The 17,696-nt window shown below is 41.2% G+C and overlaps 1 protein-coding gene and 1 long non-coding RNA gene across 2 annotated transcripts in view; both read left to right on the top strand.

Moving 5' to 3' along the window:
- Window positions 1-10,588, top strand: part of LOC109521174 (uncharacterized) — a 37,371-nt gene extending 26,783 nt beyond the window's left edge. The window contains exons 3-6 of the mRNA XM_019878835.1: window positions 8,037-8,396; window positions 9,522-9,794; window positions 10,076-10,165; window positions 10,380-10,588. Coding sequence (XP_019734394.1) covers window positions 8,037-8,396; window positions 9,522-9,794; window positions 10,076-10,165; window positions 10,380-10,570 — 914 coding nt within the window. The 3' untranslated portion in view covers window positions 10,571-10,588. The remainder of the gene's footprint in view (window positions 1-8,036; window positions 8,397-9,521; window positions 9,795-10,075; window positions 10,166-10,379) is intronic.
- A 2,107-nt stretch (window positions 10,589-12,695) lies between these two features.
- On the top strand, window positions 12,696-13,541 carry LOC109521145 (uncharacterized). The gene is made up of 2 exons (XR_002169297.1): window positions 12,696-13,020; window positions 13,441-13,541. It is a non-coding gene; the product is annotated as an uncharacterized LOC109521145 (long non-coding RNA).
- The last annotated feature ends 4,155 nt before the right edge of the window (window positions 13,542-17,696 follow it).

Below are 17,696 nucleotides of genomic sequence, written 5' to 3'. Positions count from 1 at the left end.
TGATGGAAAATTGTCGGTTAATGTACCCTCTGCAGAAACAGAAATACATGTTTAAAAGATGTAAATAATTATACAGACTTGTTTATCTTAGATTTCGTGACAAAAGACAGGCTTTAATTTGTTATCAGAAATCACCCCTCCTCCTCCCGAGTCATCACAAATGAAATAGGAAATGTCGGGTTTGCCTCGGGCTCGGAAATGTCGGGTTTGCTTCGGGCTCGGACCTGCAAATCAAGTTAATTGGTCGGGCTCGGGCCGGGTCGGGTTTAAATACCAGCGGGCCGGGTCGGGCTGGATTTTTTTGGCCCGATCTTACGTCTACATCAAATCCATGGTATCACTCTTCGTCTCTGACTGGTTGGCCACTCCTGTCATAGGGCTTCCTCTCTGAAACGACATGGAGCTGGTTGCGTTTATGTTAGTCTTTCTGCTGCAAACACGTAAAATGCAAGGTAAGCGCATCTGTTTTCCTGTGTTTTTGGCTCAGTGCCATTAGGAACCACCCCGGAATTTTCCATCAAAGTGTGGATAAAATGCAGTTTACTGTGATGTCTTTGGAGCCATAACGACAGCTGTGGTGAAGAAAGTGTGTGTGTGTGTGTGTGTGTGTGTGTGTGTGTGTGTGTGTGTGTGTGTGTGATGAAAATGAAGCAAAAAAAGTAAAAAATGTTTTGGGAGAATGAGTTATTGTTTTGGGGAGGAAAAAAAAACATTGTTTTATTTTCTGATGAAGCCTTTTTATTAGATTTTTTTAAATGCCTTTTTCACTTGCCCCTTGTACACCAGACAGACGGATGATACAAAATGACCCAAGAATTATACCAAGTACGCAATGCAGTGAGAAGTATTTAGTCAGAAGGGTGCTTGTCCAACTAGACAATATTTGGCCACAAGCACAAAAACAATTTGAGCAATTTAGAATTTGTGATGTTACTTCATGATGTGACACGTGCAACTCACAACGAAAGCACATTTGTCTGATTTGGCTTCTCCTTTATTTGCACGGAAACACTCAAATAGGAATAAAAAAAAAAGCTTAAGCTGCACTTCAGGGCAAATGAAACTTGAGAGTTTTCGTAATGCGTATTGTATGATTCCCCAGATAATGCATTCAAAAAGAAACGGCACTTGCAGTATGTATAACCGCGCTCCCTTATCTAATAACTGACTTCCTCTTCTCGTTGACTTTTTTTAAAAACTCGATTTGAAAGGGAAATGCATAAAAAAACCCAAAGAAAATGGAAAGTATGACTTTTTTTTTTTAATAAATGTCAGAATCCTGTGAGAATAAAACTTGAAAAGTCGAACGTTGCATTTCATCTGAGAAGGAAACCAATCGTAATATTCCGCAAACAAGTTTTAAAAAGTTAAAAAATATGTATATTTATTTTCAAAAGCAGCAATATTACAATGTTATATTTAAAAGGAAAAACATTATTGAAGAACTTTTCAATAGTACAAAGAAATCACTGTTCAGTTATTTCCGTTTTCCATGGCCCTCTGAATAGAGATCGTCACTCAGCATGGAAGGATTACTCGCTCTGTACTTTTTTGATCATTTATTGGAGCACTTTGCAGTAGAAGCAGAAGTAGTAGAAGCGGTTGTAGAAACAGTAGCAGTATCAGTATTCAGAAGCAGAATCAGCAGCAAGTAGCAGTAGTAACAGAAGCAGGTAATAACCTAAAGCACACATAAATGCAGTAAAAAATGAATACATCTATCTTTCTGCATCACAATGTAAATATGTATGTAATTGACATGAACTAATACCATTCTTTTAACAATACGTTTAATAAATAATCTAATCAACCATGATTTCACTGTGTTATTATTATTATCAGCAACATTATTCATTATTCTAAACATAAGAAACCATCAACACAAACATATCAAGTGGAATCGAACAAAAGACCTATAAGTCCCAATGGTCAAACCGGGAAGTGGAGCGCCGGCATGATTAACCCCCAGCTGCAACGCAATTTACTGCCCAGCTGCAACGCAATTTACTGTGTTTAAACATCACAGTGCAGCCGGACAAACATGACAACTATGCAAAAAAGAACTAAATAGACACCACTGTGATTGCAGACTTTTGCCCACGCTGTGTAAAGTGACGTTAGCGAACAGTAACTGACTGATTGCAATGCCGCAAACATAAAGCACAATGGACGCAAGACAAAGCAAACAAACAAAGCAAGCGATCATGATTGAATCTAAAAAGGTAACACATTTCTGGTAAAGAAAAGCTGACACAAACGTAGCTTACCATTGGGCCATGCCAGCGACGAAGTGAGTGTTGTAACTCAGGGGTCCCCAACCTTTTTTGCCCCACGGACCGGTTTATGTCAGACAATATTTTCAGGGACCGGCATTTAAGGTGTGACGGAAATAATACAACAAAATAATATGGTATGGGCTGCATGAAAATGGTGGTGTTTTCGAAATATAATAAACACAAGGAGCGTCTAATCTGTCTGCAACACTCTCTCTGATCGCAATGGTAATGTTTAATGCCTTCAAAATACGATACAACGCAAATTCAAAGTGCATGACAATGACGACTCACCACTGCCCCGAGCTTGATTTTCTGCAACCAGATGGTCCCATCTCAGGGTAATAGGAGACAATGACACCTCAAGTGTGTGGTTTATGTCCAGTCTACTTCGTAATTTTGTTTTAGTCGCCGTTGCTGCTTGTTTGTTTGTTTGTTTGTTTAGCAATCTTCCATCTGGGTTTTGTTGATGTTAGTTATTTTGTTTTGTTGCGCCATCTCTCCCAAAACTTGTGAGCAAGTTTGGGTTCTCTTGCCATTTTCTCTGGTGTCGTCAGGTTTGCTTGTGTTGTAGTTTTGTATGGCGGGACAATCCAGCAATACATGTTCTGCTGTCTCTTCCCCCAGTCGATATATTCGGCAGATGGGGTCCTCCGCTCGACCAATTTTGTGTTGCCATTTCCGCAGGTCCGGATGGTGACCACTCCGTAGTCTGCTCATCGTAACCTGCTCGTGTCGTGACATGAGTCGTTCTTGCTGTCGATTCAACCGTTCGCCGTGTTCGCCGTAGATTTCTTTCAATCTTTCGTGGCGCATTGGGGGGTCTTTAATATGGCGTTTGATTGCCGCTTTCGCTGCCGTGTATTGCCAGGTTGTTCCTCCTTGGTTTCTCTCCGACCCTTCTTCAGCCTGTTCATTAGCCATCTCATTGCCCATCACCCCGCAGTGGCTTGGACACCATGTAAAAGTTAAGGAACTCTTTCTTTGATGATAAAGATGTATCAGTTCAACAATATCTCTTTCATTACCGTCTTGAAGTCGGGTGGAGGGATTCAAACTCTGGATTCGTTGCAGCGCTGTCTTACTGTCCGCAACAATCCTTGTCTTCCTTCCCTCACAGTCATCCCGGAGGAGATTCAGGGCCCGCGTGATTGCTTTCAGTTCCGCCTGGTATGAGGAGCACCAAGGGCCTGCTGGTATATTATGTGTTCCAAGAACATTTGGTTCTGTTATAGCAATCCCTGATCGTCCGTTGATGTTTGCTGCTGATGTGGATCCATCCGTGTACACCACTCTGTAATATTTAGTCCAGTTTTTGGCCAATCTGTCAATAGCAAGTTTCCTATCTTTTTCGTTATCTCCTCTCTTCACTCCCTCTAATTCGAAGACCAAGTTACCTATCGTCATCCATGGTGGTAGGAGACCTGGCAGGTGTTGTGGTTTATTCTTTCCAAAGATTGGCGACCACCTTGCTTTCGCTTTAATTCTCCATCCTTGTTTCTTTCTTTGTTGTATGGTATCTCTTTCTGCTAGCATCTGGCGAGGATTGGATTCACTCAGCCTGTATGACTTCTCCAAAGCAATCATATTTAGTTGTTCGACCCTGGTAGCAATCGTAGGTAGGTCTGCTTTGGCTCGGATAGCCTCTTTGGGGGTTGTGCGTACCTGTCCAGTAATTGCCCTTCCTGCATATCTCTGGCTTGCTTCCAGTCTTTCCATCCCTGATGTAGAAATCCATGGGGTCCATGCCGGCGCAGCATACTCAATCATCGATCTTCCAGCTGTGATGAAGGTAGATCGTAAGGTCTCCTTATCATAACCCCAGTCTGTGTTGGCCAATCGGCGCAAAGCTGCTGCCTGTTGTTTAACCTTTTGACTGATCTTTCTCACATGAGTGCTGAAGGTTAATTGCCGGTCGTATGTAACCCTTAGGAATTTCGGGTTGGGGTTGTACTTCAAAGGAGTATTTGATAGTGTTAGAGATGGTCTCCAATTGGCCTCTTGTGTGTTAGTCGAGAAAAAGGAGCATTCGGACTTGGGTGCCAAAATTTGCATCTTCCACGAAGCACTCCACTCTGTCAGTCGTAAAAGTTCTGTTTGTAGTTCCTTTTCTGCTATTTGCAAGCTTGAGTGCTGTGTCCATAGTGCTACATCATCAGCAAATACAGAGATCTCGGCATTTTTTATATCCTTGCCCAAGTCATCAATATAAAACAGGAAGAGTAGCAGAGAGAGCACCGAACCTTGTGGTACACCTTGTTTGAAGACGAGCTGTCGGCTTTTCTCTCCCTCATAGGTAACCCAGTTCAATCTATTCGACAACCATGATTGTATCCATCTAATGATGTGTGTCGGCACTCCTTTCTCCATCATCTTATACACCAAGGCATCTCGCCAGACACCATTGTATGCCCTTGTAAAGTCGATAAGTGCCATTACTGTTCTCTTCATCAGTTTTTGTTGAAAGCCATCATTGATAGACTGGCATAATCTTAGAAGCTGGTCTTCTGTACTTCTTCTAGGCCTGAACCCTGCTTGGTTTTCGGTCAAGAGATGTCTTTCTTCAGTTATATACCGCAGTCTATTGCACAGCAGCCTTTCCATCACTTTACCTATCACAGAAGTTAGTGATATGGGCCTGTGTCTGGCTAATTGATTGGGATTTTTCCCTAGTATTAGTATCGGACAGATGCCAGCAATACGCCATTCTTGCGGGACTTGGAGCGTGGACCACGATTTGTTGAAGATGCCAGTTAAGGCCGTCAGCGCATTTTCACCGATATGGTGTAAAAGGCGTGGATGGATGTGGTCAGGTCCGGCCGCTTTTGATAGGTTGAGTTTTTGTATTGCTGCTTCCACCTCTTCTGTTGTAAATTCCATCTTTATATTGTTTTCGCAATTTGCCGTTAGTAAGCCCTTTCATTCTTCGGTCATGTTTGGTTAATTTTAGGGAACTTACTACGTGGTAATACTTAACAAACCCATTGGCTTTGTCTACATTACTAATTAATTGCTTTTCACCATCCAGAATGATTCTTGCCTGATCTTTCCTTGCTGGGTTTGTTAAGCTTTGAAGCACTCTCCACATTTGTGTCTTGCCCTTCACTGAGATAGTCTTTCTTTGCCAGATTTCCAGCTTTTTTGCCTTAACCAGGTTTTTCACTTTCTCATTTTGTTCTTTAAATCTTTCGCTGTGGAAACTATCTAGCTCTCGTAGCCGATCTCTTTCTTTCTCAGCTTGTGTAATTTCTTTGGTCTTCCAACATTCGTTTGTCATACCGACTGCCTTTAATCCAATCTTGAGTCTTGCTGCCTTCAACACAAGGTTATTAAACTTTTCTACTTCCTTGCTGACTTTCTGTGGTCTTTCTTTATGCCAGTCCTTGAACAGCTCTTCTTCTTCCATTGTGAATGCTGGTACATCTCTTCCAGTCCCAAACTCATCTCTTTTTTCCTTTATTTATCACCGCCGGAAACATAATGGTGATGAATATTGGCTTGTGGTCTGATGAGAGTATGTTGGCCGCCTCCCATGAGAAATACTTTCTCTGGGCTTCATGAATTATGGTGATATCAGGCGAAGAGAGGACACCAGTAGCTGGGTCTTGCCGTGTTGGAGTGCCATTGTTGGCAAAGGTCCCATTCTCATCTAGGCCGTTGCTGCAGAAACCCCCCGCTTCACACGGGTAGGATGTCGGAAATAGCAACAGTGCTATTGTGGCGATCTCAGAGTATTCAGCCATAACTTTAATCCAGTTGTTTCGAACGTACTTTTAAGGCCGCCGTCATTTGCGATCTCCAGCAGTTTTTTTTACTCATTTTGCGAGCTCTGGCGTTTTGTTTTTAGCGTAATCGGTCACGTGACGGAGAAGCGTGGCTTGACATGTGTCAAGCGTGACACAGACGGATGTAACGGAGAATCCGGTAATTTTTCAAAATAAAACATCTTTGGTATTCCGAAATAAATAAAACGGAATTAAGGCAAGTTCTTTCTGTGCGGCCCGGTACCAAATGCCCTGCTGACCGGTATCGGTCCGTGGACCGGCGGTTGGGGACCCCTGTTGTAACTGACAAAACAAACTGCAATGCGCTTTTTATAGGTAGTGCGAACGGTCACCTGTCAGTGGCAGCCCCGCACCTCTTAAAGCGTCAGATGAATGAAATAGATTTCAAATTTTTCTAAGGAGATAAGTTTTTTCCCTTGATAAATGTTATAACGGAAGAAAAAAGTAATATTTAGTAAGAACATTCCAAGAAATATGTATTGTTTTCCAAGAAAATGTCTTTTTTTCTTGGAGGACAATTTACAAAGATCAAACTACATTTTAAATCAAATGTCTCTCCCGGCCCCCTTGGAAAAAAAAAGGCTAAATATAACGTAAACATTTTGGTGATCAGTTATTCAATTGTTATATTCCCAGGTTGTTTTATTCCGGTGTTATTATTTATGATTGTTGCTGTTGATTTTTTGCAGTAGAAGGGAAATGAAACTTGAGTGTTCTCGTAATGCACTCAGTCTAACCGGCAGTAACCGCACTCCCTCATCTATTAACTGACTTCCTCTAACTGACTTTTTTTTCAATGACTTAAAGGGGAAATGCATTAAAAAAAAAAGAAGGAAATGAAAAGTATTTGAAAAATTGAACTTTGCATTTCATCTGAGAACGAAACCAATCATAATATTTCACAAGCAAGTTTTAAAAAGTAAAAAAAAAAAAAATTTGAAGCAGCAATATTACAATGTGATATTTAAAAGGAAAAACTGAATTGAATTGAATTGAATTATTGAAAAACGTTTCAATAGTACAAAGAAATCACTTATGAATATATATATATTTTTTTGCATTTTCCCCCCCACCTAAAAATGATTTTACACAAACAAGTAGAGTCTTCTTCTTCTCCTTTCGGCACGTCCCTATTCAGGGGTCGCCACAGCGAGTCAGTAATTTCCATCCGCCCCTGTAAACCGTCCTACCAACTCGCATGGTCGTCTTGGCAAAAGTTTTACGCCGGATGCCATTCCTGACGCCATTCCTGACGCAACCCTCCCCATTTCTCCGGGCTTGGGACCGGCACTGGGGAACAGTGCACCCCCAGGAGAGGGCACCGCTCCCCAGCGGCTGGGTTTAACAAGTAGAGTAAAATGTGGTATTAAAAAAAAGTAAGATTAAGGGGAAAATATTTTTTCATAAATTCTAAAATAAATAAAATCAAACAAACACAACAATAAATGATATTTAAAAAAAACTGTCGCAATTAATTGTTGGGGAAAAATAAAAGCCCTGCGGTTGGCTTACAACCAGTTCAGGGTTTCCCTTGCCAACTGCCCAAAGACGGCTGGGATAGATAATTTCCAGCATGCCCCTGCGACTCTCGAGAGGATAAGCGGATCAGAAAATGGCTAGATGGATGAAAATAAAAGCCATTTGTACAAAATGTAAAGTGGCAAAAATAGATTTAAAATGTTTCCAAGGAGAGAAGTTATCATTTTTTCTCTTGATAAATGTTATAATGGAAGAAATTTTTTTCTTTTCTTCCATTATGCCATTTTCTTTAAAAAAAAAACAAAACAACAGAAAATTACAAAAAATATGTCTTGTTTTCCAATATGTCTTTTTTTTTTCTCGACAGTCTTTTTTCTTGGAGGACAATTTAGGATATATAAAATTACATTTTAAATCAACCCCCCCTTCCCCCTCGGAAAAAAGGCGGAATATAGTTTCAACATTTTAGTGATCAGTCATTCAATTGTTATACTGCGAGATTGTTTTATTCCGGTGTTGTTATTTATGCTTGTTGTTGTTGATTTTTTTCAAGGGTCTGTAACGAAGAGCAAGTTTGTCAAGCAAGGAGCTGACGTCGATTTGGACGTCAAGAAGCCTGTAGTTTTTACGCCGGACCGGGACCTCTTCTTTTGGCGGGTCAATAGAAGTTTGGACATTTTTAGATCAGACAAAAATCAAAAACGCACAAAAATATATCCCAACTACCACGGAAGAGTAGTGGTACTCGAAAACTTTTCCTTGGTATTAAAAAATGTGCAAGAGCCGGACGCTGGACTTTACACTGCAGTACTCAGTGGTGCAGAAAATAAGCTGGCCGAATACCAACTTCACATTCAAGGTATGTCATTGAATGCAAGGGATGTTGATGCCCCGGGTCTTTTGGATCCAGAAAGATCTTCCTGAAATGGAAGGAGAGGGAAACATGTTCAAGGAATATCAACAACAAAAAAATTCCCCAAACATAATGGCAGTCTTAAAGATGCCCCCGGTCAATTTGATCAATTGACAGATAAATCAATGCTGTTCTTGAGAAACAAAACATCAACGGGGTCGGGGGGGTTCAACATGGCCACAATCAAATTCACTCAGGATCATCGTTGTTGTGAAAAAATACGGGGGGGAGGGAGAGAAAAAAATGAAGTGTTTCATTGCACAAAGTAAATGTTTCAGAAAAGAACTGTACATAGTTCAAGTGCAATATAAAATAAAGCATTCGCAATATATTTGTAGAAAAAATATATAATAAATTAGCAATAGCATAGAAAACACAGCGTCAGGTGGCTATGCTATAGAAATCCAGTTTCATAAAATTCATGGCCCAGAAACATTACCGGTGAAAAAAAACTAAACATACCGGGGTGTTAAATATGCCCCGGGTCAAATTGACCCAGTCACCTGTTCCTGGACAACATAAAGGTTCAACAGACAGATTTGTCCCAGTAAGATCATTGGTCTTCCTGAAATTCGAACACATCATACCCCACGTCAAATTGACCCAACGACACTGTTGCAACAGGATGGTTAAACATGCCATGGGTCAAACTGACCCAGGAACATTATTGGGGTTCTTAAAAATGCATCATGCCTCCAGTCAATTTGACCCAGGATAATGGCAGTCAATGAAAAAGTATTGTTACAGGAGAGTTAAGAAATACCCAGGGTCAAAATGGCCCAGAAACCTTGCTATTGAGAAGTTCAAGAAGCGTAACACCAGACTGACCCTCGATCTCAACTCAACTGTATTTTATAGAGCACTTTAAAACAACCACCGCTGTATACATCATCATCACTGTATCTGAGAAAAGAATGGACCAGATCAATTTGGCCCAGGGCGAATATAGCCATTCACTAGACCTGAATGTCAATGGGCAGTCAAACATTCCATGGGTCACACTGACCCAGGAACATTATTTCTGCCCCTGCAAAACTTTTCCACCTGTACACTAAAGAATCAATTTTACAGCCGCAGTATCTCCCGTCAAGCTGGAGGTGGTGTCACTGTTTGCCGACTCGGACTCATGTAACTTGACGGTGACCTGCCGGACCGACCAAACTCATCTCAACGCCACGTTTGAATGCCGACATGCTAACTGCACACCTGATGGAGGCGGGCTTTCAAATGCAGATTGGAGTCTCATGGCCTTCGTCTTCAATTTCTCTATCGTGTGCCAGCACAGCAACCAGGTTAGCGAGACGCAGGAGGCAATGGCAGTTCGACAAGTCTGCCAGCAACATGGTGAGTACGCGGTACATCCGGAATCTAGCAGGCTGGGTCTCTTATGCAGAACCTAGCAAAGGCAAGATTTGTATTTGTGGTCGCTTTAATGAAGAGATCCTGCAAAACTGGTGCAGGAGATCCAGAATGGCAGAAAACTCAGTGAAGGCAGCATATTGTATGTGGCCACACATACTTTCACACTGAGATCCTGTGCTGCTTATGAAAACCAGCTAGGAAAAAGACAGGCACCGTATAACGGGCTTAAAAAGTTGATTTCATTTTTTTTCTCTTTTCCACAGTACCCAAAGAAATCTCAATCTTTACCTGGACCTGGATCCGTATATCATTAGTACTTGGCCTTGCCCTTGCTCTTATATTTGCTTTAAGAAGTAAGTTTTCCTCCTTGTTGCTCTAATCAAATCCCGAACGTGTTGACTGATGACGAGCACCTTACGCTAAACCTAGTCCTACCCAAGGTGCCCCTTACAAGAACCCAAGTGACATTTCATCTTGTGTAGAAAACCAATCAGAACCCCTTGTACTCCTACCATTACTGTAGTCTAAATCATTGGCTCCCTTACACTAATCCGAGTGCCATTTCAGGAAGAGAAAGACAGGCCACCAGAAAACCTGAAGGATGTCAAGTCCTTGAATCCTACAATATGGGGGACATCACAAAGGACCGAGTGAGACCATGTACGCTCAAGTTGAGACCTGCGGAATTACCTAAGATGCTGGAAGCAGACCCCATGCAGGTCACAGGGCAGAATAACAACCCGCTATTGGCATTGTAACTCGTGCTGTGAAGCGATAAATAAAATTGTGAGATTAATTAATTATGATCTGTATTTAATTGATCTAATTAATCTATATTTTAATCTAATCTAAAAAGTGCATAGAAAAGCCCTATTTTCATTTTTAATTCATTACATTATTGAGGCCGATCAAAAGACAAAAAAAGTGACATTATAAAGTGGTTTATTGTTTTTAAACAGACTTGAACAGATGCAGTCCTAGCCATTTACTTTCTGCTGTATTTGAGACTAGTCCCAGGCCTTAACCTCAACCTTTAGTTTCGACCACCAGGGGACTATCACTGTTGTGTTTTTTGGTAAATCTCCAAATAATTACAAAAAAAAAAAAATTGAGAACATCAGGTCCATAATACAGTGAGTGCTTAGGTTAACATATCAAAAACAGTAGGAACAGTTTTCTGAGTGATAGCCTCCTGACTACCAGTAGTTCAAATTTGTCCTCTGTAGAGGACATTTGTGAACCTAAATATCTCCCACCCAGTGCCTCCAATCGCATTAACTCATTTTGTTACTCTAAAGAGGACATTCAGTGCTTTCCAATGATACCAAATTTGTAGGGGTTAGAAAAAGTAAGAAAATGGCTTCCCTCAGTGCAAGCACTTTTTATGGGAAGAGGAAAAGTAATACTTTTTATCGACCACATTTTGTCTTGAAATGCTGTTGGCATTTTAATTATAAGACTCTTATGAACATATTAAAATGTTGTTTGAGTTGTTTTAAGTGTATTTGAGCCTGTTTAAAAAATGTAGTGGGATTTCAAAATTTTTTTTGGAGGAGTCCAATTACTTCACATAGATTGGGGAATGTCAAAATAAATGTGATTGGACAACATTTTTTTTCCTGGTAGTCAGGAGGATAGAGAAAGCTATGAGCAGAATGGTATCATGTTTAAAGTTTCTGTTAATTTGGGCATGTCTGGACGTTTGGGTGCGTACTCAGCGCACAGGTGTCGGCCGTTTGGGCGGAGGGCTTTTTGAGTAATCACGTCAAAGCAAGGGGGGTGAACAGATGGAAGATGGCTCGATTCAATCAAGGAGTGCGAATAAACACATTGGGAACAAAGTGTTGTTGAATCTCAAAAGACAGTTTGGGAATAGCTGTTGCGCCCAGGCGGACATTTGTCATCAGCAAAGTCTGTGCCTTGTGTATTCGGGTAGACCAGGCTGTGAGGTGTTAGCATTTGAGATCACTACTGAGGGGCCGGACCGGGGGCGTGGTATGCAAATCTCGGGGCAGTGTTTTTCTTGTATTTTGCATATGTTCACAATAAAAGTCCGACAGGAGGACAAGGGACTCTTGAGTGTGATCACGGAGCAACTAAACCGTCGTTCGCTCTCAGAGATCCACTTCCACCGAAGAAAGACAATGTTCCATGTGTGCCCAGTCATTTGTTTAACTTTGTCTGAGAAAAACCTCTGACACTGAGCAATACAAGTACTCAACACTGAACTTGCTTCGGATAATAAAAAATAAATAAGAGACCCTTAAATCACAGTGCTATAAATTAGTACTTCAGAAATAACACTGTTCGTCATGAGAAAATAAAGTGCTGAAATAAACATCAACCACTTCTGGTAGGCTACTGAGGACACAGCAACTATGCTGACTTCATGCCTCGTATGCGGGGGGTTCTTGAGTTTAGTTTGGCGAAGAGCTTTGCTTTAGCTCGCTATATCGCTTTCGGTGCTAGCATTAGCTGTGGATGCGCTCGCGACTGGGTGCTTTGCATTAATGTGGGAGGCTAAACTTGAGCTGCTTCAGTGGTCAGCAAACTCCTTCCTAAAAATTTGGCACAACACTCTACTTTTATCAATAGTGCCGTCAGGGCATTTTTTTGAAAAGTAAATTTTCCATTCATTGTGCCGAGAACTCTCACATGCTCCTCCATTTTCACCTCTCCTCTCCTCACCACTGCTGACTTAGCCCGCCCAACTCCAAGATGATTATCTTATGCTAAACAAGCCCAAAGATAATGACAGCCAATCAATGAATGCGTCAGGCTGTGACTGACAGTTGTTTCCCCACCCTCAACTACTCGAACACAGGAAGCCAACACATGAAAAGGGATATTATAAAAAGGCAACCGACAGAAACAATAAAGTTAGATATTAAAATTTAGATTAACGCGATTAAAAAACATAACGCGCTAAATATGACTGTAATAAATTATTCACAATTAACATGATAAATTGACACCTCTAATTGTAACAATACGCTCTTTCTGTTTATACTTTTCCTTGCCTGTAAATTCTCAGTTAATTAGCTCATGGTATTCTGCAAAAGTTGAAACAAGGCAGCTAGACTCTTCATAAGTGTTGAAAACATTTCACCTTTAATGCAAAAGGCAAATTGCAATTGCAAGTGTGGCGTCACCCTATTTTTGTCTTTTGTGGGTTGTATCCCGTCAAGGTCGCTGCTTGATGGTTGTTGTTGCTGTGGAAAACAAAACAAAACAAAACAAAACAAAAAAAACACTGGACCCTTTGAGCGCGACTTTCCAAATTTTTACCACTTCAAAAAACCTACAGTACTACAGCAGCACTGTACATGAAAGCAAAAAAAAAAAAAAAAAATTTGCACCCCTATGTTAGTGAAAAGGCAGTTCTAAAATATGAAATGCAAATGTACACTAGGGCTTGTGGAATTATTGACCTTGTTGCTGCTTTTGCTTAAGTGTTGTTTTTCTAGAACTCTCAATCTTGTCAGTCGTTTTTGCGCTCTAGCCTCTGGCTTTGTATTTGGGGGGGGGGGTTGTTGTCTTTGACCTTGCTCATGTTTTTGTTTTTGTGAAATTGGACTTTTGTCATTTTGTTTATATCTTGGAATTTTTTTTTCTTTGCCTTTGCAAGCTCTTTTTGTGAATGTTTACTTTTCTTGCTGCTTTTGACCAGCGATCTCTCTTTATTTTGTCGGTGCGTTTTTGTATTAAATACTTTTATACAGACTTTTGTTTGAGTCTATGTTTGTGCGATCTGATTGCCATTCTGTTTCTTCAGTTGGTTTTGGCACCCTAGGAAAGTGATACAGTGAAACTCCTCTAGACGAAACCTACATGGGTGAAAATACCCCCTAATGTGAAAAAAATCTTCATGCATTAACACCATTCCCATTTTCCTGCCCCCCATACGACGAAAACCCCCCTGTTGCGTTATACGAAATCATTTTCTCTGCTCCAGCCTCGCGAAGACATTCACTACAACGAAGTCTAATCCAACAGCGACCTCTACTGCTTCATTCGGAAACGGCAACAGCAACCACCACATTGGTTTACGTAGTGAACAATGTTTATTTCGGTCACAGCTGCGAGTTTCTTGAACGCAACATACTCATAGCTGCTCTGCCATTGGCTGACCGAGCATCATCCTGGTCTCCGATTGGCCAAGAGAGACCTCACTGTCTATGTGTGTAGATACTGAAGCTCGATCCGTAGAAGATAGAGTGGAATGCATCCGTTTAGCTGCTCAGAGTAAATTGCTTATGGCTCGACGGACATTCAAATAAACGAACGTTTCCTCAAATGCTTTACTTGTTATCATGCTAAAAACCTTACGCTAACTGGAGCGCTAATGAGATTGAAGCGGTCAAGTTAGCGTAAGGTTTTCAGCCTTCGAGAGCTAACTATGGCCATCGAGGACTATGAAGCGTCCCGTGGCTGGCTTAAAAGTTCATTGCATGACATCCAGCTGAGCAACGCTGTCTTGGGTGGCGATCGAGGGGAGGTCGAGTTAGACACAGTGAGATGGTGGAAAGAAAAGCTACCGAGTCCACAAAGTATTTGTTATTGTTAGATTCAGACGAGCATGGACGTTGTATTGCTAAAATGGCTACAAAACGGACCTTTGGATGTCAAGCAGCTAAGACAAGAAGAGCTCTGATGCTGAGAAGGTAAAAGTGATCAAAATAAAAGACGAAGCAAGCAAAATAGAAGACATTATCCAAGAAATGGATGTAAGTGAAAGTGAATGCTGATTGTAAATTTCGCAATTTCTTTTCCTTTTTTTCTTTCTACATTGACAATAGGAAGTGTCAAAAAAGTGTGTGCTCATACTTAAAGTGCATAAGTATGATACTTATGCACTGGAATAAAAATAGAGTACACATACGTTTGTGTTTGTTTGTGTGTGTGTGTGTGTGTGCTTACATCTGAGATCAAATTTGCTACAGTGAAAAATGCCCAGTTGTGAAAAATTTCTTGCTGCAAACCTGATTTCGTTGTAGAGGAGTTTCACTGTATTACTAAGCTGTTACAGGCGGCACTAGAAGCTGGTCTTTACGTGTACTTATATTTTGTTATATTTTCATATTTCCATTTCATAGTCTTACTTTTCTTTTATTAAAAATATAAAACTACTTAAAAAGTGTACTGTGGTGTTGTAAAAATGTTGAAGCCACTGTAAGATTATGCACAGTTTGAGCATTTAATTCGGTGATTCTTTCACATACCCCGCTTTGTTACAGTTGCAGCAGTTGCAAAAGCGCCATATCAATAAAGATGAGTTGAGTTTCACTCAGGAAGACGTCAGACAGATCATTGCTGCTTTTTTAACTGCGAAAAATGAGCAACCAATGACGGAAGCCTCAATAGTGAGGTCCACCGAAAACCTACCCACACAGATCAGACCTATTTTTTTTACCTCCATCTCCCAAACCCTATGCCCTCAGACCAAGTTGTTGCACCCCAAGGGCAAAAGCAACCTCAGCAATGTTGTAAATGCAGTTCAGTTTAGCGTAGTTTGGTGAGGAGTGCAGTGACTTCTTGATTCGAGAAACCAACAAACCCCAACACGAAATACAGGAGGTCAGCCTCTACAGGTGCAGAGTCAGCAATTCGTTTGCAACGCACCGACAAAGATGGGACTGTCCTTGAGGACAACAATGTTTAAGTTGAAATGTCTCTCACGACCAAGAGTCAGTTGCCGTGGTTTAACTTTGGTGGTCTTCTTTGGCTTGAATTTGTTACAAATTTGTTGTTTGCAGTTTTGGGCATGAAACAATTGTGGACCAGTGATGTTTTCCTTAATTCTGACATGGGGGCGCTTTGATGATGCGTCAAGGAGCTTTTGACACAGGACATCATTGGGATGTAATGGCATGACCCAATCTTGCGGCACGCCACCCAGTTCCCTTGCTGCATGTCATTTGTGCCGCGACCCGGCAGGACTCCAAAGTGTCACGAAATGGTCAAAATTCAAGATGAATTGCGTGGAAGGTAGACTTACAAGCAAGTGCGTAGAATGTGTGTACGATGAACTGCGACAGACCCGAGGTCTCAGCGACGCACTTACAGTATCATAGTCGACCATGTGGAGTTTCACGTCCATAAGATCATCATGTGCAACTGCAGCCCGTATTTTGGGTGAGTGCATCCCTCACAAATATAAAACCTGGTCTTAGTTGAACATTTGCAGAGCATTTGTCAATGTCTTCATTTTGAAATGAACATTCGATGTTAACACACAAGTAAAGTAAAATTAAAAAAAAAAAACACAGGACAATGGCTTTCTTGGGGCTCCTTAGGGGCCACGGGGCCTCAAGCGGCCGCTTAATTTCCAGACTGTACGTCTCTGGCTCCCGTAGTCCAACATAAGACACAATAGTGATTCTTCTAAAGTTCCTCGTTCTGGGGTAAGTCTGTATGACTGTCCGTCAGTCCTTCTATCCATCCACATATCTACATACACGATATGCGGCGAATATACACCGTATAGTTTCAGACACAGTGACTCTCGGCAGTACATTGTGCTATCAGAAGCAAAGTTCAGGCACAAAACCCCCCCAAAAACAACAACCAAAACATGGGTGAAGTGAGGACTTCCACTGTCATAGCTGTTTCCATACGTTACAGACTCACTTTTGTGCTGTTAATAAGATGTTCACAAAGTCTGTACATCAGGAAATGGAATGTGAGTTAATCTTTCTGATGAACAGAAGATCTGAAATCTACATGTCTATTATTTTTCTTATTATTATTATTCTTGTATTATTACTATTATAGAGAGACATATTCTCCCTCAAAATGTTGGTCAATGTCAATTTTGGAGGTTTCACTGCACATTTGCACAGAAAAAAAAGCCCCCAAACCTTTCTGTTACTCAGTGAGCAATGTCGACTTTAAAGGGTTTTCTTTCCCACAGCAATATGCTTGAAGTGTGTTGACAGGATGCATTTCTGGCTCATACAATTCGTCACCTCACCCCAAGGAATTATGATACAAAAAAAGTCAAAAGAGATTAATTTTCTACAGGCTTAGCAGAATAACATTATTATTAAGACCCACATTCATTTGCACTACTTGCAGGGGAGTCAAAGGGAAAACTCACAATTGCTGTGATGTGCAGGATGCAGGAAACTGAAGCAGCAATTTAGTTTATTATTGACAGTCTTGAGAAAAAGATGGTGACAGACTGTGGATAATTGTACAGGCAGAAACTACATTTGGCAATCTATCACCTGTGTACCCGACGTTCCGTCTCAAACGTGCAGGAGACTGACAAAGTTTTGAAGCAAATGAGACAAAGTAAAGTGCACTACTTGGCAGTGACGAGACTTGAATCCGTCTCAACTTGGTTGCTCTCCAAAGCAGTGGTTCGCAAACATTTTTGCAAATCAGACTGCACTAACAATACAAACAAATCTGGGGCTTCATCCATTTATCATTTTTCATGAAAAGATGATGTAAACGTGGACAGCAGTTCTTAAGCACTCTATAAATTAAAAAAAAACATGTAGATACTAACCATCCTTCCATTTTCTGATGCGCTTCTCCTCACAAGGGTCGCGGGGTGTTCTGGAGCCTATCCTAGCTGTCTTTGGGCAGTAGGTGGGGTGCACCATGAACTGGTTGCCAGCCAATCGCAGGACACGCAGAGACGAACAACCATCCGCGCTCACTCTCACACCTAGGGACAATTTAGAGGATTCAATCAGCCTGTCATGCATGTTTTTGGAATTTGGGAGGAAACCAGAGTGCCCGGAGAAAACCCACGCAGGCACAAGGCGAACATGCAAACTCCACATAGGAAGGCTGGAGCCAGGATCAAACCTATGACCTCTGCACTGTGAGGTCAATGTGCTAACCACTGGACCACCAGGCAGCCATACTTTC

Source organism: Hippocampus comes, unplaced genomic scaffold, assembly GCF_001891065.2.
Source record: "Hippocampus comes isolate QL1 unplaced genomic scaffold, H_comes_QL1_v1.1 scaffold85, whole genome shotgun sequence".
NCBI lineage: Eukaryota > Metazoa > Chordata > Actinopteri > Syngnathiformes > Syngnathidae > Hippocampus > Hippocampus comes.
The sequence above is the reverse complement of the archived record's forward strand: the minus strand, read 5'-3'. Positions and strand labels throughout refer to the sequence as shown.